The 26510-nt window shown below is 44.8% G+C and overlaps 1 protein-coding gene across 1 annotated transcript in view; it reads right to left on the bottom strand.

The window, feature by feature from the left end:
- Positions 1–913: 913 nt before the first annotated feature.
- Positions 914–26510, bottom strand: part of APC2 (APC regulator of WNT signaling pathway 2) — a 50281-nt gene continuing 24684 nt past the window's right edge. The window contains exons 8-14 of the mRNA XM_070745571.1: positions 23941–24325; positions 19815–19910; positions 18572–18711; positions 15191–15268; positions 11956–12072; positions 10437–10651; positions 914–7293 (exon numbers count right to left, since the gene is read on the bottom strand). Coding sequence (XP_070601672.1) covers positions 1557–7293; positions 10437–10651; positions 11956–12072; positions 15191–15268; positions 18572–18711; positions 19815–19910; positions 23941–24325 — 6768 coding nt within the window. The 3' untranslated portion in view covers positions 914–1556. The remainder of the gene's footprint in view (positions 7294–10436; positions 10652–11955; positions 12073–15190; positions 15269–18571; positions 18712–19814; positions 19911–23940; positions 24326–26510) is intronic.

The raw sequence follows: 26510 nt of genomic DNA, 5'->3' as shown, positions 1-26510 counted from the left end.
AAGTCCTGCACAATGTAAAAAAGGAGGTGATCCTGAACGTCAGACTAAACTTAAAAACTGTCCTTCGATGAAGCAGGTGAATTCGGCATACCTGCTGTGTCCACACCTGTTCTTCTGGTCAGCTTCAGGCAGGTATTTTGTAAATGATGGAGGACGTCCCTCTATTTCCAAAGCACAGCGTCGGTCCAAGGTTTGGCTTGATTTTTCAGCAAGATAATAAACTTGTTTCGGGCCTGGGGGGGTTGTGGGACTGCAATATCCTATCCTTCCAACATGAGATATCCAGAAAATATCTTTTTATGCAATTTTTTACAGGAAGTTCAATGCTGGAATGAACCTTTCAACCTGGGTTGAAAATTCCCACTTCTTTGCCCATGAATGAAAGGAAAATGTTTCTCTATAGCAGTGTTTCCCAACCTTGGCAACGTGAAGGTATTTGGACTTCAACTCCCAGAATTCCCCAGCCAGCGAATGCTGGCTGGGGAATTCTGGGAGTTGAAGTCCAAATACCTTCATGTTGCCAAGGTTGGGAAACACTGCTCTATAGCACTCAAATAATTCTGAAGGTTGGTCCGTAACCCACTCTGGCCAAGAGCTGCTGAGTTTGGGGCGGTCTCATTTTTGGCTTGGCTTTATTTTTCCCAATCCTCCACTCATTCCAAAATGTCCTTTGCAAAGGAAGAAATTAAAATGCAGGCAGTCCTCGACTTACAACCGTTTCTTTGCTCACTGTTCAAAGTTACGGTGGCGCTTGAAAAAAAAAATGTGACGAGCACCCAGTCCTTGTAATTAACAACCATTGGGTTCCTTGTGATCAGAATTTGGCAGCCAGCCTGCGATCATCCTTTGCAACCTTCCCAGCTAGTTTCTGACAATCCGAGTCGATGAGGGAAACCACATTCGCTTAACAATGTTGTGATTCGCTTAAACGCTTTGGTCATTTTTTAAACTGGGGCAAAAAAGGGGGAGGGGGGGCTAAAATCAGGTGTGATTCACTTAACAACCACTTTGTTAGCAATGGAAATCCTGGTTGTAAGTCGAGGATTCACCTGTACGTTTTGTTCCTGTGTGTCTTTTGGTATCTCTCACAAGAAGCGATTCCGCTAGTCTTGTTGTGTATAAGAAATACTCGTCCATTATCCTCCTTGTTTTGTTAGGAATGGTGGTAGTTGGGGTGAAACGACCAATGTAACTTCTTAAAAAATATGTCATATACCATATATATCACATATCATCTGTCTTGGTGGCTAGCTAGGATCATTCCAGTACAGTAGTACCCCTAGATACGAGTATAATTCGTTCCAGAAGGAAGCTTGTATGTCGAGCAACTCGTATCTGGAACAAATGGCTTTAGACTTTGTTTTTCCCCTCCGAGATAACCAAAAGCAAGGATTCTTGCGCCACCTAGTGGACGCTCGGCTCGTATCCCGAATTTGAGCTCAGGTCTGGAACAGAAATTTCTCTCCCCTCGTGGCTCGTATCTTGAAATACTCGCATGTGGAGCAGCTCGTATCTAGAGGTACTACTGTACTTTGTCAGGCCAACCGAGAAGGCTGTCAAACTTGTGTTTTCTCCACCTGAGTTTTCTCTTGGACTGTGGGCTCCACCATTGGGCTGGGGGTGTAATTAAATGGGGTCACCCGAGCAGCCCGGCTTGGTGAGCTGTGCCTGCTAGAAGGGAAATTCCCAAGGGAACTGACGGACCCTTCGTGAGTAAAAGAGATGGACGCTGTGTTGGCCTTCGCGAGAGCAAAGCCGTCTCCGTCGAAGCTGTCGGGCGGGACCTTGATGACCGCCTGGGTCTCCAGAGTAGGGGATGTGCTGGAATTAGTCTTTGTGGTGCTGAAGTCTTCCGTCTGCACAACCGCGTCGCTCGTCTTAGGCTGGAGGACTCCAGGCGTCTGATCGCGCTCTTCCTCCTGCCAAGTGCTAACCAGGGGCAACGCCGTCGAAGGAAGGGTGCTCTTCAGAATGTGGGGTATGTCCTCGTCACGGATCCTCTTCCAGGTCCCTTTCACCATCGCCGGCTGTTGCTGCAGTGGTTGTGGCTGTGATGGCATTGGATGCTGCTGAGGCTGCGGCTGTGGTGGTAGCTGTGGCGGCGGCGGCTGCTGCTGCTGTGGTTGTTGCTGTGGTTGTCGCGGCCGCTGTTGATTTTCAGTGGCTTTCTTTGCAGCATGAATCACCGGTAGTTTTGAGACCTCCTCATTCTTCTTTCTCCCACTGGAGGGCTCAGGGTTGTCCGATGGAGTAGCGGTAGGGCTGGCGGCCCTCTTGATGATGTTGATTTGAGGAGAGGATGAGTAACGCTTGAAAGACTCTGGAGGAATGCTGTTGGGTTTGACGGGAAGTCGGGAGGGGCTTTCTGAGCTTGTCCTGCGTGGCGGCCTTGGGCCCCCCCCTGCAGAGGGACTCTGGCCGGGAAGAGGTGTCCGGGAGATGACAGGACGTCGGCTTGGGCCAGCTGGCTTGTCCACTTTGAGATCATCGCATCTGGAAGAGCAGAGGAAGACGGTAGGCAGGCCAAGGCGGCCTCTCCGCGGTGAGGCACCCTGAGAGAGTGAGGACAAAGGCTCGGGAGCTGAGACCTCGGAGCGCTGCCTCATGCGAAGACTGGGTGACTCCTTGATGAACGTCAGCTGCCGTAGGAAGCCCGACTGGTGGGAGTCACTGCTGAGGGATCTCGCTGAGGACATGCGCATCAAATTAAGGCGGTTGGCTTGGAGAATACCTTTCCCATTGACCTTAGGCCTTAGCTCACTGCTGCTGTTTCCTCCTCGTTCCTCCAGCGTAGGCATGGTGTTTCTCATTGGAAGTGTCTTCTTCACGGGCTTCTGCATAAAAGGGATGCGGACGGGTGATTTCTGGGTCTTGTGTTGCTTAGACACAGGGGATTTCTGGACCGGCTTGGGGGCTGGGCCAACGGGTGTGGTGCTCCCACTGCTCTTTCCAGATTCCCGCGACGTCACCTGTCTGCTGGATTGTTGCGATGGAGATGTGAGTTTCTTTTGGTTGGGTTGGGAGGGCGTGGAGGTTCTGGAGGACCCAGACGACGGTGCTCTGGTCATCCTGGCAGGTGGAGTTGCGCTTCTTTTGGGCAACATCAATTCCACCATTTCTGAGATCTTCCCAGGCCGGTGGAGACTCCTTGATCTCGGTTGGTTGAGATTCAGAGCTTTCTCAGGGATTTCCTGCTTCGTCTCCGCTCCTGTTTTCTTTGGGGTGGACCTGGAGCTCTGCATTGGCGAGTCCTTGACTGCGTCAGGCATGTAGATCACTGTCCTGCCTCGGAAGACGACGGGTAGGTTGCTCAAGGGCTTCTGCTGGCCTGCGTTTTTCTCCGACTTATTCCTGCTGCCAGGACTTCTTGTTTCATTCAGATTCTTGCCATCTTGGAAAGACTTGGGGAGGTTTTTCTTCTCCACGCCACTGGTGGGACCTTTCCGGCTTCGGGTCTTGTCTCTTCTGTCCAAACTGAGCTGCAAAGCAGAGCTTGCCGAAAGGCCCGACATGAAAGACAGAATGGAGTCCGATTCTGAGGATGTCTCCTTGCCAAAGGAAGAAGTAGCTTGGTGCAGCCAAGTAACAATGGAGTTTGCTCCTTCCTGGATGGCTTTCCAGTCAACACTATCCAGATCTGAACCTTTTTCAGAAGCGATCTCATCAGGAAACCTCTCGGGCTTCCATTCCTTGGCCTTGAGGCCCTTCTGCTCCTTCTCAGCGTTCCTCCTCTTGGCCGAATGGCGCCTCCTCTTGGGCCCACTCAAGCCGATGCCCTTCTGCCGGAGATCGTTGTCTGAATTGTAACTGAGGGAACTGGCAGAGCTGTCCCTCTCTTTGGACGCGGCTGCTCTTGACCCCTGCCGGCGGTTCATGGTCAGTTGGCAGTGAGCTCTGATCTTGGACATCTGCGTCCTTTCTCCGGCCCCATAGAGTTCAAGGTCGCTCAGGGAACTTAGGGAGGAGCTGAGAGAGTAACACGGCGGAGTCTCGTCTGCGATCAGATTGCTCCGTAGATGGGACGCCATCTTGTTTTTAGCATGAAGCTGCTGACTGGAACTTAGCTCAGGTTCTTTCTTAACCCAGCATTCTTTCTTTTGACCTTTGCTGGCCGGGTTGGGCTTTCTCTTGGGCGAGTTCTTCCTGTGTAACTCCGCTAGGTCATCGGAGTCATTCTCGTAGAAGCAGTAGACAGCCTCTTCGGTTGGTGTGGTGTGGCAGAAGGATGGGAAGGCTCCATCGCTGTCATGGCTGCTGTTCTCCCGAGGTTCCTCCTTCTTCTTGGAACGATTGCCCTCAGAACTTGCCCTGGAGCTACCTTGCCTCAAGAAAGTTAATTCTAGGTTTCTGTGGGGGATGTTTCCTCTCCTGGACTCAGCCGATTGGGCACGGGTTGCACGGAGTGGGCTGGTGTGATTCGACCCAGTTTTGTGCTTAGAGGAGGCGGCCATTTTGGTTGGCGTTGAATGGCTGGAGGTGATTCTTCCAATCCGGCAGCTGCTTTGCTCAAGCTGGCGAATCTCTCTCTTGAGCACCCCCATCGGAGGCCCCACCACGTCCTTTCTTTTTCCAGAGCAATGCTGGGAATCTCCCTCATCTTTCATAGGGTACTGAAGGGTCTCATCACTCAAAGAAGCCGCGCTGGAGAAGTTGACGGGGGTCCCTTCCGCTGAGTCAGTGAAGGAATCCTCATTGCCCGGGTAGTCCTTGTTGGGTCGGGTGACCGTGGCCCATCTGTGCTTGGGAATGCCCAAGTGGGGGTTGGCAGGAACCAACATGTAGACCGGAACCTGCATTGACTTCTTTGTCTGAGGGTTTAGGACTTGGCCTGGAAGACCCGAGACAAGGGAGGTCCTGATCTTTCGGAAACGGGATGGCATGGCCGAATTGATGCACTCCCTCAGAATTTCAATGTCCTCATCAGAGGTCAACTCCAGGCACTCCAGTTTCCTTTGGCCCTCAATGGCCCTTTCGTCGTCTCTCTTCTCATGAGTCATGAAGTTCAACCCACTCCTTTCTGGGAACGGCGGGATGAGTTTCAACTCAACATCCTTCTGGACATAATGCTCATGGAGGGGTAGTGCGCTCAAGCTGGAGGCACATGAAAAGTTCTCATTGGGTTTCTCCACCGTGAAGTAGACCATGGAGTCGAGGTCTTGGGGCATCTGGAAACGCTCCTTGAAGTCTGTGATGTCCATAAATTTCTTGACATTGTTCTCCCACTGGATGTTGAACTGGCTGGCTTCCTTCTCTGGCTGGCTGTTGAGTTCGAACAGAGGCGTTTTGCTGCGGCTTGGTGGCATGGTCTGCCCAGGGCTATCTGGGAGCTCACTTGGACTGACCGTACCACTAATCATCTCGCTGCAGGGCTCGCTCTGGATAGAGCTGGCAATGGACGGGCTCTCAAAACTGCCCAGAGAACTGACCGAGCTGCAGCGACTCATCACCAAAGGGGTCTCCTGGATGTAGTTTTCAGATGAGCTGGAAGGCGTCAAGTCCTCATGGCGAGAAGGTGACGCTCCTCTGAGAAACATCTTCTCTTTATTAGGGAAGGGGATAGCAATGGGTTGTGAAGATGAGCTGAGGGCTTCCACCTCCTGCTTTGCCTTCTTTGCTTGATGGTTCTTTTGCGCTTCCTCCACTTCTTCTACCTCGATGATCTCTAGAGAGGAATCCGTGTCCATCTCGTTCTCACTGTGGCTCGGCCCGTCTAGGATGTTGTCGGCAGAGGAAATGGAAGACAGGGAACTGCATCTGGAGAAGCAAATGGGCGTATCTTCCATCAAGTATTTTGGCAGCCGTTCTTGTTTCACTGGTTCTGCTGCGGTCAGTTTCTCTGGAACTTTGTTAAGGTTATCGGTGGTTTTCATGGATAAATTGGGATAGTAAGAGCTGGTTCCCAAGACCCTCATGGTGCCAGATGCTATGGTATTGTTCTCTACGAGGGGCACATGCTGATAGGATGGGGAGAGTTTGATTGTGTGGACTTTGGGATCAGGAACGAGCTGTCTGTCTCCCTCTTTCTTCTTACATTCAGTTTCCTTCTCCGCAACATCAGGTGGAATCCTTGTTACCTTGGCTTTTGCAAGAAGTTTCTCTTTTTCTGGTTCCTCCACCATCACGTTGGATTCTTGCTGTTTGTTCTCGGGCACTTCCATCTTCTCCGGCCTGTTCATCAAGATGTTCTTCAAATCAAGGCGGCTGGGTCGTTTCTGATACCGGTGTAGCTCATCTTTAAAGTCCAAGAAGGTTGTCCGAGTACACGGTCTCATGTGTTCCTTTGGGCAGTAACCATCACTGGTGCTTCCGCTGTTGAGGCTATCATTGGACAAGCTCGTGTAGGCGTTTTTCAGCCGCAGGAGGGTGTGAGCCCGGCTCAGACCTTCACGCTTCATCATCCCACTGGTGTCCGAGAGGCGGCACGGAGAGCAAGACTGGGCACGGGCCTCGTGGACTTCATCCAGACCGTACTGCCAGTCGAGGCCGTGGTCTTCGGAGCTGAGGCTGAAGCTGTCGTCAGAGGAGGTATGGAGAGTGGTTATGTCTTCCACCAACTTATCTATCTTGGCCACGGTCGTCGTGATCTTGTTGGCCAATTTCTCAGCCACTACGGAGACGTCGTCATCCTGGGACACGAGCAGAGGGGAGGACTTCTTGGCTTCCGTGGGCTTCCCGCTTGGATCTTTCTCCGGTTCAGGGCCTCGTCTTTGGGAAACCGTTCTCGGCAACGTGTGGCTTTGGAGGAAGGATGAATTTAGGAACATGGAGAGAACCGATGCATTTCCGGTCTCCGTACTGCTAGAGACGTTGGGCACTTCGTCGTCATCAAAACAACCTGAATCGGAAGCGTAGTCCTTGGCCAAGCTATCCATGTGCCGCAGGGGTTTCTTGATGACGCTCTGCTTCTTCAAGGTCTGCTTCTCCATGGTGTCAAAAGTTTCGGCCAAGTGCTGAGCGTCCAATTCAGCTTCCAGGGCCTTCTGTTTTCGCATATACAAGGAGGGCATACAAGAACCCGGCGAGATGACCATGGCATCTTTATATTTGAGTGGACGGTTGGCAAGGAGGTTGCGGAGGGCTGCGGTGCTGCCCATGGCGATCATCTTGTGCTTAGAGTGGACGAGATTCCGGAGCATGCTGACTGCCCCCAGGTCCCACAGTAGCTCTTGGTCTTTGGGGCTTCGTGCCGAGAGGTTCCAGAGGGTGCCACAGGCATTGCTGACGATGGTCAGGCTGTGTGACTTGAGGTGCTGAAGGAGAGTTTGAAGGCAGCTGTGATCCCTCAGAATTTGCCTAGGAAAGAAGAGCAGATTGAGAATAAGATAAAAACAGTGCAGATCCAATCTACGTTAGTCACTGGGTCTAAGATCCAATCTACGTTAGTCACTGGGTCTAAGATCCAATCTACGTTAGTCACTGGGTCTAAGAGCCAATCTACGTTAGTCACTGGGTCTAAGATCCAATCTAGAAACATAGAAACATAGAAGTCTGACGGCAGAAAAAGACCTCATGGTCCATCTAGTCTGCCCTTATACTATTTCCTGTATTTTATCTTAGGATGGATATATGTTTATCCCAGGCATGTTTAAATTCAGTTACTGTGGATTTACCAACCACGTCTGCTGGAAGTTTGTTCCAAGGATCTACTACTCTTTCAGTAAAATAATATTTTCTCATGTTGCTTTTGATCTTTCCCCCAATTAACTTCAGATTGTGTCCCCTTGTTCTTGTGTTCACTTTCCTATTAAAAACACTTCCCTCCTGAACCTTATTTAACCCTTTAACATATTTAAATGTTTCCATCATGTCCCCCCTTTTCCTTCTGTCCTCCAGACTATACAGATTGAGTTCATGAAGTCTTTCCTGATATGTTTTATGCTTAAGACCTTCCACCATTCTTGTAGCCCGTCTTTGGACCCGTTCAATTTTGTCAATATCTTTTTGTAGGTGAGGTCTCCAGAACTGAACACAGTATTCCAAATGTGGTCTCACCAGTGCTCTATATAAGGGGATCACAATCTCCCTCTTCCTGCTACGTTAGTTACTGGGTCTAAGATCCAATCTACGTTAGTCACTGGGTCGACGATCCAATCTACGTTAGTCGTCAGAACCAAAGGTTTTGTTTTCAGAGCTTCCGTATTCCTATTATTTATAGATTAACAGAGTTGGAAGGGACTTTTTAGGCCACAAGTGGTTCATACAGCCATATTGGTGGGCAAAAGAGCTCAGGTCCAGTGCTCATGTGTGCGCCGGCCAGCTGATTTTCGGTCCTTCTGGGCCCACTGGGAGTCAGGAAATAGACTGTTCCCAGCCTCCAGAGGGGGTGGGGAAGGCCCATTTTTTGCTCTCCCCAAGCTCCAGATCATTTCAACTTGAGAAAATGGGCCATTTCTGGCTTCTGGGGGATGGGGAAGGCTGTTTTTGCCCTCCCCAGGCTCCTAGAAAGGCTCTGAAGCCTGGGGAGAGCAAACTTTTGGTTGCTCTTCTCTGCCTTATTTCTAGAGTCTTAACATCTTTTTTATTACATGGGAACCAAAACTGCCTGCAGTACTCTAGCTGAGGTCTTACTAAGACTTCTAGTTCCCTGAGAATGGGCTCCAACAGGAATCCAAAAGCTCAGAAGACAAAATCTCTGGTCCCGATGACTGACCCAGATTGAATCCTGCAACATTTATTTATTTATTTTATTTATTAATCAGATTTGTATGCCACCCCTCTCCGCAGACTCGGGGCGGCTCACAGCAATAATAATACATTGTAAACAAATCTAATATTTAAGTTAATTTAAAACCCCAATTTAGAAACCAATCATACATACTAACATACCATGCATAAATTTTATAAGCCTAGGGGGAGGGAAAGTCTCAATTCCCCCATGCCTGATGACAGAGGTGGGTTTTAAGGAGCTTCCGAAAGGCAAGGAAGGTGGGGGCAACTCTGATATCTGGGGGGAGTTGGTTCCAAAGGGTCGGGGCCGCCACAGAGAAGGCTCTTCCCCTGGGTCCCGCCAAACGACATTGTTTAGTTGACGGGACCCAGAGAAGGCCAACATTACAATATAAAATATATAAATACTTTATTGTCATTGTCATAGCCCGGCCACACATAACAATCAGGGGGGAAAAATGCCCCACCCAGCACCAATTCTCCACCCTGACCCACCCAAACATCTACACAACAGACCAAATAATACTGTCCAACAGCTTACTGGGACACCTGTATTCACCTTCATTCGTAAGGTGTAACATCATTATAACTTATGGAGGGGAGTAATTAGAGAGCTATTTTAGGAGTTCTGAATTCATAGTCTACTTCCGAATACCAATTGCTGGGAACATTAACACAAGTGGGGTTTTAGCTTTCACGTCCAAGGTGTGGCTATACAAAAGGAAAAACAACAGAAAGAGGATACAGGGTAATCCTTGACTCAGAACCATTTGTTTGGCAACCAAAAGTTACAGCAAGGGGTGAAATGTTATCAGTTCAGACTGGTTCGCCCAAACCGTTAGTAAAAAAATGCTATTAGTTTGGACGAACCAGTATAAAGAGCCAGGGTGGCACCTACTGTATTCCAACTGTGGCCTTACCAAGGCATTATAAAATGGTATTAATGGCATTTCAGATGATCTTGATTCTATCCCTCTGTTAATGCAGCCTAGAACTGTGTTGGGTTTTTTGGCAGCTGCTGCACACTGCTGGCTCATATTTAAATGGTTGTCCACCAGGGCTCCAAGATCCCTCTCACAATCACCACTATTGAGCAAGGTGACCTATAAAGCCCTTCATGGCATCGGACCAGAATATCTCCGAGACCGCCTTCTGCTGCACGAATCCCAGCGACCGATTAGGTCCCACAGAGTGGGCCTTCTCCGGGTCCTGTCGACTAAACAATGTTGGTTGGCGGGCCCCAGGGGAAGAGCCTTTTCTGTGGCGTCCCCGACTCTCTGGAACCAGCTCCCCTCAGGAATTAGAACTGCCCCTACCTTCCTTGCCTTTCGTAAACTTCTCAAAACCCACCTTTGTCGTCAGGCATGGGGGAATTGAGATATCTCCCCCGGGCCTATACAATTTATGTATGGTATGTTTGTATGTATGTCTGCTTAAAAATGGGTTTTTAAAAATATTTTAAATTGTAAATTATTAGATTTGTTATGAACTGTTTTATCATGTTGTGAGCCGCCCCGAGTCTACGGAGAGGGGCGGCATACAAATCTAATAAATGAATGAATGAATGAATGAATGAATGAGTGAGTGAGTGAGTGAGTGAGTGAGTGAATGAATAAATAAATAAATAAATAAATAAATAAATGTACCTGTGCATTTTGAGTTTCAAAGCAGTTGAGTACCAAGGTACCATAGTATTGATGGGGGAAGGAAGGTGTTTCTGGCTGTGAAGGTTAATTACTGAAATAAGGAGGAAAACAGGGATGACTCACCGGTAATCTTCTCTGGTGGCAATCAGGCTGGAGACATTCCTTAGGATCCCACCTCCGCTTTCAATGATGGCAAGAGAGTTACTCTGGCACTTGTAGGTGAGCGTGCTCACTAAAAAGCCGAGCGCTCCTTCCACCATACAGATGGCGGTTTTATTCTCAGTGCTGTGAGCTGAGAGGTTCCACAAGGCACTGAGGACGCTCTTCAGGGTGGATTCCTAGTGTAGGAGACAAGACAAGAAAAAGGTTCTCTTTCAAGAAAATTCGAAGATTATCGATAACTAGTTTCACAAACGCTTAGAAGAAAAGGGGAGGAGATATTAGAGTGAGGAATTAATTATTCAATTACTTCACATTCAGGTGTGAAACGGAAGAGAAGCTGATTTCGTCAATCTTGCCGTTCCAAGATGGGGGCATCCACGGCAAGCTCCGGAGCGTAAGATAATCTTTGTGTGATTTATTTGCTGCTTTTATGACTTCTGGCTAGCCCTGATTAGCCCATAACTTTTAGAATGACTTGTGGAATGCTTTTATGTTACTACCGAGCTAATCTACTTCATTGCTAAGGATAGATATGGGGAGAGAAAAACATTGCGTGCAATGTTGGTGTGTGTCCGAAGAGAGAAGAAAGGAGAAATAAAGGAATTGTGTTTTACTATGAGATGCAGTGAGCAATCATTTATTCCAATTATTATCTGCACGAGCCTGAAGTCAGAACAGTAGCTAGATACCCGTGCTTCACTGTGAAACCATGTGATTGGGCTTGATAAATTAACAGTTGAAGCCTGAAAATATTACTACCACACTATGGGGCGTGGCTTATTTTGAGGGTGTGGCTTGATGGTCATGTGACCGGGTAGGAGTGGCTTGCCTGCCATGTGACCTAGTGGAAGTGGCTTGACAATCATGTAACAGGGGTTGGCTTAAAGGTCATGGGACTGGGTGGGAGTGGCTTACTGACCAAGATAAGTTTTCAAATAGGTGTTTGGACTCATCTGGGTTCAGTTGATTAAATCACATTATTTGAATAGCCCCCAAAAGGACAAATGATAGACAGCATTATTGGTGGAGGAGCACAGTCACATTTTAAGGTTTTGTACTGAACCCACAAGTTTCAGTAGAATAACAGATTAGGCAAGTAGCTCCATTTTCCTTTATTGCTATAAATGTTCAGTTCTAGATAATGATGAAAATGATTAAAACGTTTATGGGTAAAAACATACTATTGAATTATTTCCTATTTTAAAAGTAATTAAGGATCATACTAAGGTACTAGAGAAGGAAGGACAATAAAAAAACTATTAAGTATTCAATAAATAGTGCATAAACTTACTATCCCCACTGCATCCCGTCCCCCCCCCCCCATGGCGGCAGTGGCCCATCACTGGTTAGAGGTTTACCTAGGCTTGTGGCTCCTGCTGGTAGGAGCTGTGGCCAGGAGGGCTCTTGCCCATTTTGTGAGACCATCAGTGGTGACCATATTTAGTAGAGTTGGCTGTGGATTCTCCCTCTTCCGTCTTACCTTGCTGGCCCGTAAGGCGCACTGCATCAGCGCTGAGACGCTGCCAACTTCTCGCAAGACTTTCTTGCTGTTCATATCGGCTCGCCATGAGAGGTTGCGTAGGATGCTGGATACCACCTAAGAAAAGAGAAGGGGGGCCATTAACTTTCCTAAGGGGCCATAAGAAAAAGTAGGACTGCTGTGGATGATGGAACACAAAGTGTGAAGGTGGGTAAAATACTGAAAATAAGGGCAGACTAGATGGACCATGAGGTCTTTTTCTGGCGTCAATCTTCTATGTTTGTATGTGTAGATACACATGAAAAAGCACCTTTGGACAACCATGATCTGGATTACCAAGAATCTCCAGAGACGTACATGCAAATAGAAAAGTAAAACAAAAAGCGACAGCCGGGCGACGGGGTTTCTTGGCGGCGGCGGCAGCGGGTTCGCAAGATGGAAAAAGTTCGTAAGAAGAGGCAAAAAGTTTCTGAACCCCGGGTTCGTATCTCGGACGGTCTTGGTATATTCGGGTTTCTTCCCGTGTAGGATTTGGAAATTTCTGGCGACGTTTCGACGAGGTCTCACTCGTCATCTTCAGGCTGGTGTTTCTGTCCTTGTTCTCAGGCGAACACTGCGAGACCTGAGCTGCCTTCCTTCTATAGCCTGCAAGTTCCAACTACTCAGGATATCACGCCTAATCTACAACCATTACCTAATCAGCATACCTCAGCTACATCAACGACCCCAATTGTTACCCCACTGACTCACCAGGAAGTTTCTACACAGCAGGCAATTGCTGAGCCATCAAACCACACCCAGCCACCAGTATTTATAGAAGGAATGCAGCTCAGGTCTCGCAGTGTTCGCCTGAGAACAAGGACAGAAACACCAGCCTGAAGATGACGAGTGAGACCTCGTCGAAACGTCGCCAGAAATTTCCAAATCCTACACGGGAAGAAACCCGAATATACCAAGACCGTCATATATATATATATATATTTAAAAGCCAATAAACATAAAGCACAAGGGGAAAAAAAGTTTTAAAAAGTAAAATTGAATGTGATTTACTTAATGATTGCATTGCTTCGTGATGGAATTATAGTCATAAATGAAGGATTTATTTATTTATTTATTTATTTATTTATTTATTTATTTATTTATTCAATTTTTATGCCGCCCTTTTTCTTAGACTCAGGGCGGCTTACAACATGTTAGCAATAGCACTTTTTAACAGAGCTAGGCTATTGCCCCCACAATCCGGGTCCTCATTTTACCCACCTCGGAAGGATGGAAGGCTGAGTCAACCGTGAGCCGGTGATGAGATTTGAACCGCTGACCTACAGATCTATAGTCAGTTTCAGTGGCCTGCAATACAGCACTCTACCTGCTGCGCCACCCCGGCTCTTATATAAGGATTTTCAGGAGATTAAATGAAAATAACGCCACTTGTTTTCTGGCAGACTAGAGCAGGGTTCTCCAACCATGGCAACTTCAGCAGCTCTTTACCCCAGTGGGCCAGATAGAGAATCTGAGATCATAGACATATAGAAACATAGAAGACTGATGGCATAAAAAGACCTCATGGTCCATCTAGTCTGCCCTTATACTATTTCCTGTATTTTATCTTAGGATGGATATATGTTTATCCCAGGCATGTTTACATTCAGTTACTGTGGATTTACCAACCATGTCTGCTGGAAGTTTGTTCCAAGCATCTACTACTCTTTCAGTAAAATAATATTTTCTCACGTTGCTTTTGATCTTTCCCCCAACTAACCTCAGATTGTGTCCCCTTGTTCTTGTGTTCACTTTCCTATTAAAAACACTTCCCTCCTGCACCTTATTTAACCCTTTCACATATTTAAATGTTTCTATCATATCCCCCCTTTTCCTTCTGTCCTCCAGACTATACAGATTGAGTTCATGAAGTCTTTCCTGATAGGTTTTATGCTTAAGACCTTCCACTATTCTTGTAGCCCGTCTTTGGACCCGTTCAATTTTGTCAATATCTTTTTGTAGGTGAGGTCTCCAGAACTGAACACAGTATTATTCCAAATGTGGTCTCACCAGCGCTCTATATAGCGGCATCACAATCTCCCTCTTCCTGCTTGTTATACCTCTAGCTATGCAGCCAAGCATCCTACTTGCTTTCCCTACCGCCTGACTGCACTGTTCACCCATTTTGAGACTGTCAGAAATCACTACCCCTGAATCCTTCTCTTCTGAAGTTTTTGCTAACACAGAACTGCCAATACAATACTCAGATTGAGGATTCCTTTTCCCCAAGTGCATTATTTTACATTTGGAAACATTAAACTGCAATTTCCATTGCTTTGACCATTTATCTGTAAAGTAGCTTTGAAGTGCCTTCTTTACATGCTCAGTGAAGGAGATAATCTGGGTCTGGACCTGCTGGAGAAGGGCGGGTAGCAGTCATGGGCTCCTCCCCCCACATGCAGGGATGCCATCTGGGTAGCAGAAATGGCCCGGGAATAGCACGACCGACAGATTTCCGGAGAAAATCGCAATTTATTTTGCTTCTGCGCATGCGCAGAAGCAAAATTATAGGCAAAAATAGCCAAAATCTCATGAGATTTTGCTTGCTGCGCATGCGCAGAAGCCAAACCTCATGTGGGGTGCGTGCGTACACATGCCAACAGCCGAGGACCATCCGGGTAGCAAGGTAAGTGGCTGCCTGCCACTGGCAGGTAAGGTGTCAGCGAACCAAATAGCATCTGAGAAATAAATCAATTTCCCCTCCTGTGCTTTCACGCAGGGTCTGATTTATTAACAAAGCCATTTCTGGATTCAGCCCGGTCATTCCAACTCTAAAGTCCCTTAAGATTTCCATCCCGGTTAAAGTTCATATCACATCCCCGCGCCCACAAGTGCAATCATGTGGACCAATCCGGTACAGGGGTTTCTGGTTCCTTCCTTACCTTGGACTCTGTGTAAAGGGATGTGTGGTGGCATAAATCTCTCTCTCTCACCCCCCCTCCCCGTTCCTCTATCGCAGTGTTTCCCAACCTTGGCAACTTGAAGATATTTGGACTTCAACTCCCAGAATTCCCCAGCCAGCTGGCTGGGGAATTCTGGGAGTTGAAGTCCAAATATCTTCAAGTTGCCAAGGTTGGGAAACACTGCTCTATCGCAGCTGTGTCAGGCAAACCTCTAACTTCACATAATGATCTTGGGCCTGACCTAAGGTGCACATTCGGTGACCACCCGGTGGTCTTCTTCTGGCCCACCGTACCTGGTGCAGTTCCTCACTGTCGGATGCCAATTGGTCCACGATCGCTTGCATACACCTCTGCCGCGAACATAACGATGCCTAAACAGAAAGAAAAGAGTGATGGATGTCAAATTTTGGTTACTCAATTCAATTAGATGACTGTGAAAAATTATGGAAAGTAAATTATAAGATGACATTACCCATACCATATAAAGAAAATGTATATAAAATGTTTTACCGATGGCATTATGCCCCAGCACGCTTAGCTAAAATACACCCGAGTATAAGTAATAAATGTCCCAGCAAAACAGCCATAGGAACATATTATCACATCTGGTGGTTATGCCCGGAAGCAAAAAAAATTTGGACTAGAACTCGGAGCTGGTTGGAAGAAATATTGGAATATAAATGAGAAACTAAACCAGAAATGTATTTATTAGGAATAATCAGAGGTCAACACAGCAAAGAAGACTATTATTTAATAACACATATACTAACATCAGCAAGATTGGCATTCGCAGAAAATAGGAAACAGGAAAAGATACCAAATGAAGAGATGGTGATCAATAAAATGTTAGACTGCGCTAAACTAAGTAAATTAACGTACGAATTACAGGATAAACAAAATAAGAACTACTGTATAACTGGATAGAACTGTATAACTATATAACTGGATAGAAAAAAAACCAAGAAAAGGAATTAGTATTAAGGAAATATAATGTTAAAAAAAACCAGAATTGTAAAATATTAATTATTATGTATATAGATAAGTATAAATGTTTAATGTTGTTTGTATGTTTGTTGATATAAAATAATTTTAAAAATTTAAAAAAAGAAAAGAGTGAGGAAAAGGAATGAAGGATGGATTTTGCTTTTTTTAGGATTGATTTTATGTTTCTCTAAAGAAGTTATTATTATTATTGTTGTTGTTGTTGTTGTTGTTGTTATTATCATTATTATTATTTAGATTTGTAGGCCGCCCTTCTCCGAAAACTCAGGGTGGTTCACAAAATAAATGTAGAAACAAAGCGTACAAAACAAATCTAATAGATTAAAGTACTACAGCTAAAAAACCCATACAGTGGTACCTCTACTTAAGAACTTAATTCATTCCATGACCAGGTTCTTAAGTAGAAAAGTTTGTAAATAGAAGCAATTTTTCCCATAGGAATCAATGTAAAAGCAAATAATGCGTGAAAACCCATTAGGAAAGAAATAAAAGCTCGGAATTTAGGCGGGAGGAGGAGGAGGAGGAAGAAGAGGAGGAGGACAGTCGCTGCCCAGAGCGAAGGGAATGTTTCTTTTCTCTGGGTGCTGGCAGAGGTTTATTCCCTCTCCAAGCGCCCAGCGAAAGGAAAATGCTTTGTTCGCTCTGGGCTGCCAAAGCCTCCTTAAGCACCACCGAAAGGCTCCTCCGGCAGCCCAGAAAAGCCCGAGATGGCCGGGATTAATGGGGGAATGGCAGGAAACTGGCTGGGCCTTTGTGCCGCTCTCAAATTTCCTGGGAAATTTTTCCAGGGTTCTTAAGTAGAAAATGGTTCTTAAGAATAGGCAAAAAATCTTGAACATCTGGTTCTTATCTAGAAAAGTTCTTAAGTAGAGGCATTCTTAAGTAGAGGTACCACTGAATATTACTCAATCAGACAATCCAATCACACCATGCATCACATTTATTGGTCAGGGGGGCAAGATCTAATTGATCCAGGCCTGGTGACATGGGTGAGTCTTAAGACTCTTGTGGAAGGCGAGGATGGTGAGGGCAGTACGAATCTCTGGGGGGAGCTGATTCCAGAGGGCCGGGCCCCCCACAGAGAAGGCTCTTCCCATAGGCCCCGCCAAATGACATTATCTGGTTGACGGGACCTGTAGAAAGCTGACTCTGTGGCATTTTACCGGCCACTGGGATTTATGTGGCAGAAAGAGGTCCTCTAAGTCAGTGTTTCTCAACCAGTGTGCCGTGGCACACTAGTGTGCCGCGAGACATGGTCAGGTGTGCCGCGAAGCTCAGAGAGAAAGAAAGCAAGAGAGAGAGAAAGCAAGAGAGAAAGAACGCAAGAGAGAGAGAGAGAAAGAAAGCAAGAGAGAGAGAAAACAAGAGGAAGAAAGAGAGAGAAAGAGAGAGAGAGCAACAGAGAGAGAGAAAGAGAGGGAGGGAAGGAGAGAGAGAGAGAAAGACATAGAGGGAGGTAGGGAGGGAGAGAGAAAGAGAGCAAAAAAGAGAGGAAGGAAGGAAGAGAAAGAAAGAGGGATGGAGAGAGAGAGAGAGAAAGAGGAAGGAAGGGAGAGAAAGAGGGAGGGAGAAAGAAATAGAGCGAAGAGGAGGAAGAGAGAGAGAGAGAGAATTTTTTTGTCCAAACTTTTTTAGCGCCCCCCTCCCTACTCAATGTGCCCCAGGGTTTCGTAAATGTAAAAAATGTGCCGCGGCTCAAAAAAGGTTGAAAATCACTGCTCTAAGTTACAGAGTCACATGTCCAGTGACATTGAAACTAAACAGGGACACCATGTTGAATGGTTTTAAGTTGAGGACTCCCTGTAGCAAAATGCCTCGACTTACAACAGTTTGCTTAGTGACCGTTCAAAGTTACAATGCCACTGAAAAGTGTGGCCTATGACCATTTATCAAAGTTACGACCTTTTGCAGCCTCCCCATGAAGATGTGATCAGAATTCGGACGCTTGGCCACTTGTTCAGACTTCACAACGGATCCCCCTTTGCGACCTTCTGACAAGCAAAGTCAATGGGGAATCTAGATTCTCTTAACAAACGTACTACTTTTTAAAAGTTTTTTAGTTATATTAATTGGATTTTTAGATATGTATATGATATATTGTTTTTGATGTGTTGTGAGACGCCCCGAGTCCTCGGATGGGGGCAGCATACGAATCCAATCGATCGATCGATCAAACAATAAATAAATACCTCCAGAAAGTTTTATCAATTTTAAAGTTCTGTAAAAGTATAACCTGATATTTAACAGTGTCCTGTTTTAATATTAAGATAAGGCAGCTGAGTTAAACCCCGACTTAGTCATGTTTGGAGTAGATCTATTTAAATAATTGGGAGGAGTTAGTGTGATTACATTTACGAAAACTTTCTGCCATTAATATACTGCCATAATGTACATTTTCCCAATTCTTTGCTATTTCTATGGGTCAGGCACATATGCACAGAAATACACAGCGAACAGCGTCTATCATCTGTGCTGTTTGCTGGGAGGCAAATTTCTGGGAGGCAGATTTCCCCCCCCCTTGTTCTCCTCCCCCAAAATTAAGGTGCATCTTATATTCTGGTGCATCTTATATTCCAAAAAATACGGTGTGTATGTATGTATGTATATATGTATGTATGTATGTATGTATGTGTTCCCCTGATTCAGTGTTTCTCTCTTGGATCTCATCATACCTTGTTGACCACATCCCCAAAGGTGAGGTTGGTCAAGGCCATGCCGGTGTAGCGCCTGAGTGCCAGGTTGAGGGGGTCATTGGTCATCTTGTGCATCTCATAGTCCACCTGCAGCAGCTCAGCAATGGCCTGGAGTCCACCTGGGGAGGGAAACGGAGAAGAGAAAAACTGAGCGTTGAGCCCCCAACAACAGTGCACAACCAAAGGAGAAAACTCACCTTTGATTCACCCAATCATATCTACCAGGGTCAATGCAAAGAGAAAGCAGTCAGATGATAGAACCATGGAAAATAAATAACTACCCAGGTAGCCCTTGATATACGACCACAATTGGCATCAGATTTTCCATTACGAGTGAGCTGTGTCCGATTTTACAAATTTTTCCTTCCAGTCGTTAAGTGAATCACTGAACTTGTTAAGTGAATCACATGGTCCATAAGCAAATCCTGCTTCCCCCATTGACCCTTCCAATTCTGTTATTCTATTCTATTTTATTCTATATTCTATATTTCATTTCATTCCATCCCATTATTCTATTCTATTCTATTCTATGCTATTCTATATTCTATATTTCATTTCATTCCAGCCCATTATTCTATTCTATTCTATGCTATTCTATATTCTATATTTCATTTCATTCCAGCCCATTATTCTATTCTATTCTATATTCTATATTCTATATTTCATTTCATTCCATCCCATTATTCTATTCTATTCTATTCTATTCCATTCCATTCTATTCTATATTCATTCCATCCCATTATTCTATTTTATTCTATTCTATTTTCTATATTCTATATTTCTTTTCATTCCATCCCATTATTCTATTCTATTCTATACTATTCTATTCTATTCTCTGTATTTCATTTCATTCCATCCCATTATTCTATTCTATTTCTATTCTATTCTCTGTATTTCATTTCATTCCATCCCATTATTTTATTCTATTTCTATTTCTATTCTGTATTCTATATTTTATTTCATTTCATTTCATCCCATTATTCTGTTCTGTTCTGTTCCATTCCATTCTATTCTATTGCCAGGAGTTCGATACCGACAGGCTCAAGATTGTCTCAGCCTTCCATCCTTCCAAGAAACGAGGAGGCCGATTGTTGGGGAAAACATGCTGACTCTGTAAACTGCTTAGAGAGGGCTGTAAAGCATTACGAAGCTGTGTATAAATCTAAGTGCTATTGCTATTTCTCTGAGATACCAGGCTGCAATGTTCCCACGTGTAACCTACCCAGTTCATTCATGGCACGACGATATTCTTCGTCGAACGAGAGCTTCATGATGGCACACGTAGCTTGGCAGATCTGGGGCTCGATAGGAACAGGAGCTGCAAAGAAGGAAGTGGAATGGGGTGAATGGAACAGAAACCCCAAACATTCATTGCATTGACTTTGGATGCAATTTGTTTGTTTGTTTGTTTATTTAGTCCAATACACAATGAGAGTTTTAGTGGTTATATATATATACACACATAGTAAAATACATGATGAAGGTTATAGAGGAGATTCTCATAGTAAAATATATCTAAGAAAGAATAGAAAAGAAGATATAGTAATAGAACATATCAACGAAAGAATAGAATAAGAGATATAGCAATAGAAGAAAGGTATAGGAGATATAGGAGAGCAATAGGACAGGGGACGGAAGGCACTCTAGTGCACTTGTACTCGCCCCTTACTGACCTCTTAGGAATCTGGATAGGTCAACCGTAGATAATCTAAGGGTAAAGTGTTGGGGGTTTGGGGATGACACTATGGAGTCCGGTAATGAGTTCCACACTTTGACAACTCGGTTACTGAAGTCATATTTTTTACAGTCAAGTTTGGAGCGGTTAATATTAAGTTTAAATCAGTGGATTCACATCCCTTGGTGGTGTATACCCCCAAGTGAACCCATTTAAAGCAGGATTTGTAGAACTGAGCACAAGCTGAAAAAGTTTCTAGTTAGATCAGCGGGCTAGAAAGTCTTATGGAGAAGAAAGGAATGAAAATGTATAAACAATGGAAAGAGATGCCTTAAATGTGATCTAAGTATTGCCCACAAGATCATATGCTGCAACATCCTGCCTGTCAACAACTACTTCAGCTTCAACCACAACAGCAGAAGAGCACACAACAGATATAAGCTTAATATTAACCGCTCCAAATTGGACTGTAAAAAATACGACTTTAGTAATCGAGTTGTTGAAGCGTGGAACTCATTACCGGACTCCGTAGTATCTTCCCCTAACCCACAACATTTTCCATATCAGACTATCCACAGTTGACCTCTCCAGATTCCTAAGAGGTCAGTAAGAGGTGTGCATAAGTGCACTAGCGTGCCTCCCGTCCCCTGTCCTATTGTCTCTCCTATATCTCATATATCGTATCTACTATTCCTCTAGAAGGATTTCTCTAGTAATCCTTCTAAAGAAGGATTTAGGGGTAGTGATTTCGGGCAGTTTCTAAATGGGTGAACAGTGCAGTCAGGCAGCAGGGAAAGCAAGTAGGATGCTTGGCTGCATAGCTAGAGGTATAACAAGCAGGAAGAGGGAGATTATGATCCCGCTATATAGAGTGCTGGTGAGACCACATTTGGAATACTGTGTTCAGTTCTGGAGACCTCACCTACAAAAAGATATTGATAAAACTGAACGGGTCCAAAGACGGGCTACAAGAATGGTGGAAGGTCTTAAGCATAAAACGTATCAGGAAAGACTTAATGAACTCAATCTGTATAGTCTGGAGGACAGAAGGAAAAGGGGGGGACATGATCGAAACATTTAAATATGTTAAAGTGTTCAATAAGGTCCAGGAGGGAAGTGTTTTTAATAGGAAACTGAACACAAGAACAAGGGGACACAATCTGAAGTTAGTTGGGGGAAAGATCAAAAGCAACATGAGAAAATATTATTTTACTGAAAGAGTAGTAGATCCTTGGAACAAACTTCCAGCAGACGTGGTTGGTAAATCCACAGTAACTGAATTTAAACATGCCTGGGATAAACATATATCCATCCTAAGATAAAATACAGAAAATAGTATAAGGGCAGACTAGATGGACCATGAGGTCTTTTCTGCCGTCAGACTTCTATGTTTCTGTTCTGTCTGGGTGCCCCCAGACTTCAACACCAACTGGAAAAAGCAGCCAGACACACTGGTAAAAGCAAAAGCACTTTATAGTTTGAAAAATAAACACAGAGAAAAACCTGTTCTTCCCAACAGGCAGGCTATGAGGCTTCACAGCAAAGTCCTGACGGCCAGACAATACAGCAGACTTCTTGCTGGCACACACACCACTGTAGAGAATAAGCCCCCACGCCTTTTTCCCCAAGGTTTCAGCCTTCAAGGCCACAAGCCAGAATCAGAGACGCCAAAGATCACAGCCAGGTCCCAGGACTCCCAAAGCTCCACAATACAGGAAAGGTGGGTCTGCCTTTTCAGCCTTTCTGGGGAGAACCACACCCAAACCCAGCTGTTACCTATTTAGGACTGGAAGTACCTGGCTAATTGTCCCCTTCGTTGTGCTGCTCTTCTCTGCCTGTGATTGATGATGGCTTGAGCATTTTCATCTAAGGACTCCAGGCTGCTTGCTGGGGAGAGCTCCACCCCGGGGGACTCTGGCTGTTCTCCCTCTCCCTCGGCCTGATATTCCTCCTCCCCTTCTGCCTGTTCCTCCTCCTCCCCCTCTGAGCAGGGAGCCGGCAGAGGTTCAGCCGTTCCCTGAGGAGCCTCAGACGGAATCACAACAGTTTCTATGTTTCTATTCTATTTTTCTTATACTACTCTCATAATATCCTTCTATTCCCTAATTGATATATTCTATTCCTAAATTTTCACTTCTATTCTTTCTCTAACATATTTTACTCGAGTATAACCTCTATAACCTCCACTGTGTATTGTTGTGCATTGGACAAAACAAACAAACAAATAAATAAATAAATAGAATAATGAGCAGAGAGATAAATAACTAAATAGGAGAAGTAGAGAGACTGTTCTGAAATATTAATAAATTCTCCTACATGAAGAAGAACATCAACAGTTGCTTTAAAACCAGTAATTTTGAAATGAGCTCATGAAAGCTGCAACACAAAATACAGACACCTGGAAAAATAGTATAACTTAAAAAAAAATGTTGGTAAGGCTCTCTTTGAAATGTTTGGCTTCTCATCGGGAGAGGAATAAATGCTGTTCAAATATCCTTCACCCAGCCTCTTAGCGAATTTAACAAATGAAAGCTGGCACAGAAATATCCCACGTAAAGAAATATTTTTAAAGTAAACAGAATTTGAGTATCTGCCGTTGCGTAATGTCAAGTCAGTTTCTGTCTCTGGGTCTAATGTAATTATTGCATTGTTATGCTAATAAAGGAAGAGTGTAGCATTTATTTATTCAGTTCATTTCCTTTCTCCCTTGCAAAATAGCTCAGGGCAATTTCTATTAAAAGTCAGGTCATTATAAAACACTGAAGCAAAACAAGACACACTAAAAATCAAAGAAACGCTCATGCAGAAATTATTTTTGAATGGCAAAGCATTTGCATTTTTCAGGTTGATTGAGGGTTTGCAAAGGAAATAGATCTCTGGGCTCTATAAAAACTGAGGCCCCATCTCTAAGAAGTGATACTTTACTGGAAGAGCCCTCCACTCCTCCAGTCGCAACAGAATACCCTTTGCAATTAGACTTACAATCCTGGGTTTAGAAAGCTTAGAACTACATCGCCTTAAACACGACCTAAGCATAGCCCATAAAATCATCTGCTACAACGTCCTTCCTGCCAACGACTACTTCAGCTTCAACCACAGCAACACGTGAGCACACAACAGATACAAACTTAAAGTAAACCACTCTAAACTCGACTGTAGGAAATTCGACCTTAGTAACCGAGTAGTTGATGCATGGAACTCACTCACCAAAGCCCCCAAACTTTACCCTTAGACTATCCACTGTTGACCTCTCCCGATTCCTAAGAGGTCAGTAAGGTGCATAAGTGCACCAGATCAGTTGCCGATCAGTTTCCGGTCACAATTCAAAGTGTTGGTGATGACCTATAAAGCCCTTCATGGCACTGGAACAGAATATCTCCGGGACCGTCTTCTGCCGCACGAATCCCAGCGACCGGTTAGGTCCCACAGAGTTGGCCTTCTCCGGGTCCCGTCGATGAAACAATGTCGTCTGGTGGGACCCAGGGGAAGAGTCTTCTCTGTGGCGGCCCTGACCCTCTGGAATCAACTCCCCCCGGAGATTAGGACTGCCCCCAATTAGGACTCCCAATTCTGGGAGTTGAAGTCCAAATATCTTCAAGTTGCCAAGGTTGGGAAACACTGCTTTAGACTCCCCGGATAGGCGGCTGGTGAGTAACCCCAATCCTCCCTCTACCTGCTCCTCCATCGGGAAGCTTGGCCCCTTCCTTCTGCATCCTGAGCCAATCCCAGCAGGTCTCGGAGTAAGAGCGGATCTGTTCCAGCACATGTAGCACCCGCATCTCCTTCTTGGCCTGCCCTTCGTCGGGCTGAGAGAAGATGATGTTGTGGAGGGCGGCGTTGGCCCGCATCCGGCAATCCTTTCCCGCGGCTCCGGGGCTGTCGGGGGCGCTAGGTTCGCGGTCTGAGTCGTGGAGGATCTGGATGAGGAGAGGGAGGCACCCGGACTTGCGCATGGCCAGGCAGCTTTCCTGGGAACTGGACATGGCCAGCAGGGTGCGCGACATGTCCTCCTTGTCGCGGGTGGCCAACATGGAAAGCAGCCAGAAGACCACCTCCACCTGAGGACCAGAGGGAAGAAAAGGCCTTTTAATTCAAACGTGGCACAGCAGTAGTTTCTTTTTCTTTTCTTTTCATGTTTTATTTGTTTTATAATATTAATAATTAATAATTAATAATTAATTAATAATTATTTATTAGATTTGTATGCCGCCCCTCTCCGAGAACTTTTATTTATGCAAAATTATTCAATTTCCATCAAATAGTATGTGATCTGGGTACAATTAGTATGTGATCTGGGTACCCTACGAGACTAGACTTTCAATCCTGGGCCCAGAAATCCTAGAACTAAGACGCCTTAAACATGATCTAAGTATTGCCCACAAGATCATATGCTGCAACGTCCTGCCTGTCGGCGACTACTTCAGCTTCAACCACAACAACACAAGAGCACACAACAGATTTAAACTTAATATTAACCGCTCCAAACTTGACTGTAAAAAATATGACTTCAGTAACCGAGCTGTCGAAGCATGGAACTCATTACCGGACTCCATGGTGTCATCCCCAAACCCCCAACACTTTACCCTTAGATTATCTACGGTTGACCTATCCAGATTCCTAAGAGGTCAGTAAGGGGCGAGTACAAGTGCACTAGAGTGCCTTCCGTCCCCTGTCCTATTGCTCTCCTATATCTCCTATACCTTTCTTCTATTGCTATATCTCTTCTTCTATTCTTTCATTGATATGTTCTATTACTATATCTTCTTTTCTATTATTTCTTAGATATATTTTACTATGAGTATCTCCTCTATAACCTTCATCATGTATTTTACTATGTGTATATAGATATATACCCACTAAAACTGTCATTGTGTATTGGAATAAATAAATAAATAAAATAAAATGAACAAAAATTACTTTTTTAAACAATCACCTCATTCACCTATGATTGTGAATGAGGTGAGTAGGTGAGGTGAGTGTCACCTCACCTACACAAAGATACTGATAAAATTGAACGGGTTCCATAGACGGACTACGAAAATGGTGGAAGGTCTTAAGGATAAAACTTATCAGGAAAGACTTCATCAACTCAATCTGTATAGTCTGGAGGACAGTAAGGAATGGGTTGCAATTCCATTTTGGGTATAGAAGCTTATTAGACCATTTCCTCGCTCAGCCCAAAGTGTCAATCAAGTGTAATGATAAAAAGTTTGGACTAGGAGTGGGGGATCTTAGGTTCTAGCCCGTAATGGATGAACAATGCAGTCAGGTGGTAGGGAAAGCAAGTGGAATGCTTGGCTGCATAGCTAGAGGTATAACAAGAAGGAAGAGGGAGGTTGTGATCCCGCTGTATAGAGCGCTGATGAGATCACATTTGGAATACTGTGTCCAGTTCTGGAGACCTCACCTACAAAAAGAGATTGACAAAATTGAATGGGTCCAAAGATGGGCTACAAGAATGGTGGAAAGTCTTAAGCATAAAAATTATCAGGAAAGACTTCACGAACTCAATCTGTATAGTCTGGAGGACAGAAGGGAAAGGGGGGACATGATCAAAACATTTAAATAGGTTAAACAGTTAAATAAGGTCCAGGAGGGGATTGTTTTTAATAGGAAATTGAACCCAAGAACAAGGGGGCACAATCTGAGGTTAGTTGGGGGAAAGTTCAGAAGCAACGTGAGAAAATATTATTTTACTGAAAGAGTAGAAGATGCTTAGAACAAACTTCCAGCAGACGTGGTTGGTAAATCCACAGTAACTGAATTTAAACATGGCCAGGATAAACATATATCCATCCTAAGATAAAATACAGGAAATAGTCTAAGGGCAGACTAGATGGACCATGAGGTCTTTTTCTGCGTCAATCTTCTATGTTTCTATGTCATTCACTTAACAGCTGTCACAAAATAGGGCAAAATTCACTTAACGGTCTCACATAGCAACAGAAAATTTAGACTCAATTGTGGTCAGAAGTCGAGGACTACCTGGTACAAATAATGTTTTCTTTAAAAAAACACCAATTGTGACAAAATTGGGAGCTGCACATTTTGATGCTGCCACTAGATGGCACTCCCATAAAAGCCCAGCACCTGAGATTTAAAACTATGATTTGAATCATGTTAAAAAAACAACAACGGGGAAACTTTGTATGGCTGTGGCCATTATTTTGACTTTGTCATTGTCTTCTTTCTAGGACTGAGAGAAAGTGGCTGGCAGAAGGTCACCCAGCTGCCTTTTAGGCA

The sequence above is a fragment of the Erythrolamprus reginae genome, chromosome 1 (assembly GCF_031021105.1).
Source record: "Erythrolamprus reginae isolate rEryReg1 chromosome 1, rEryReg1.hap1, whole genome shotgun sequence".
Lineage (NCBI taxonomy): Eukaryota > Metazoa > Chordata > Lepidosauria > Squamata > Dipsadidae > Erythrolamprus > Erythrolamprus reginae.
Note: the sequence above shows the minus strand (reverse complement) of the source record. Positions and strands in the feature narration are given on the sequence as shown.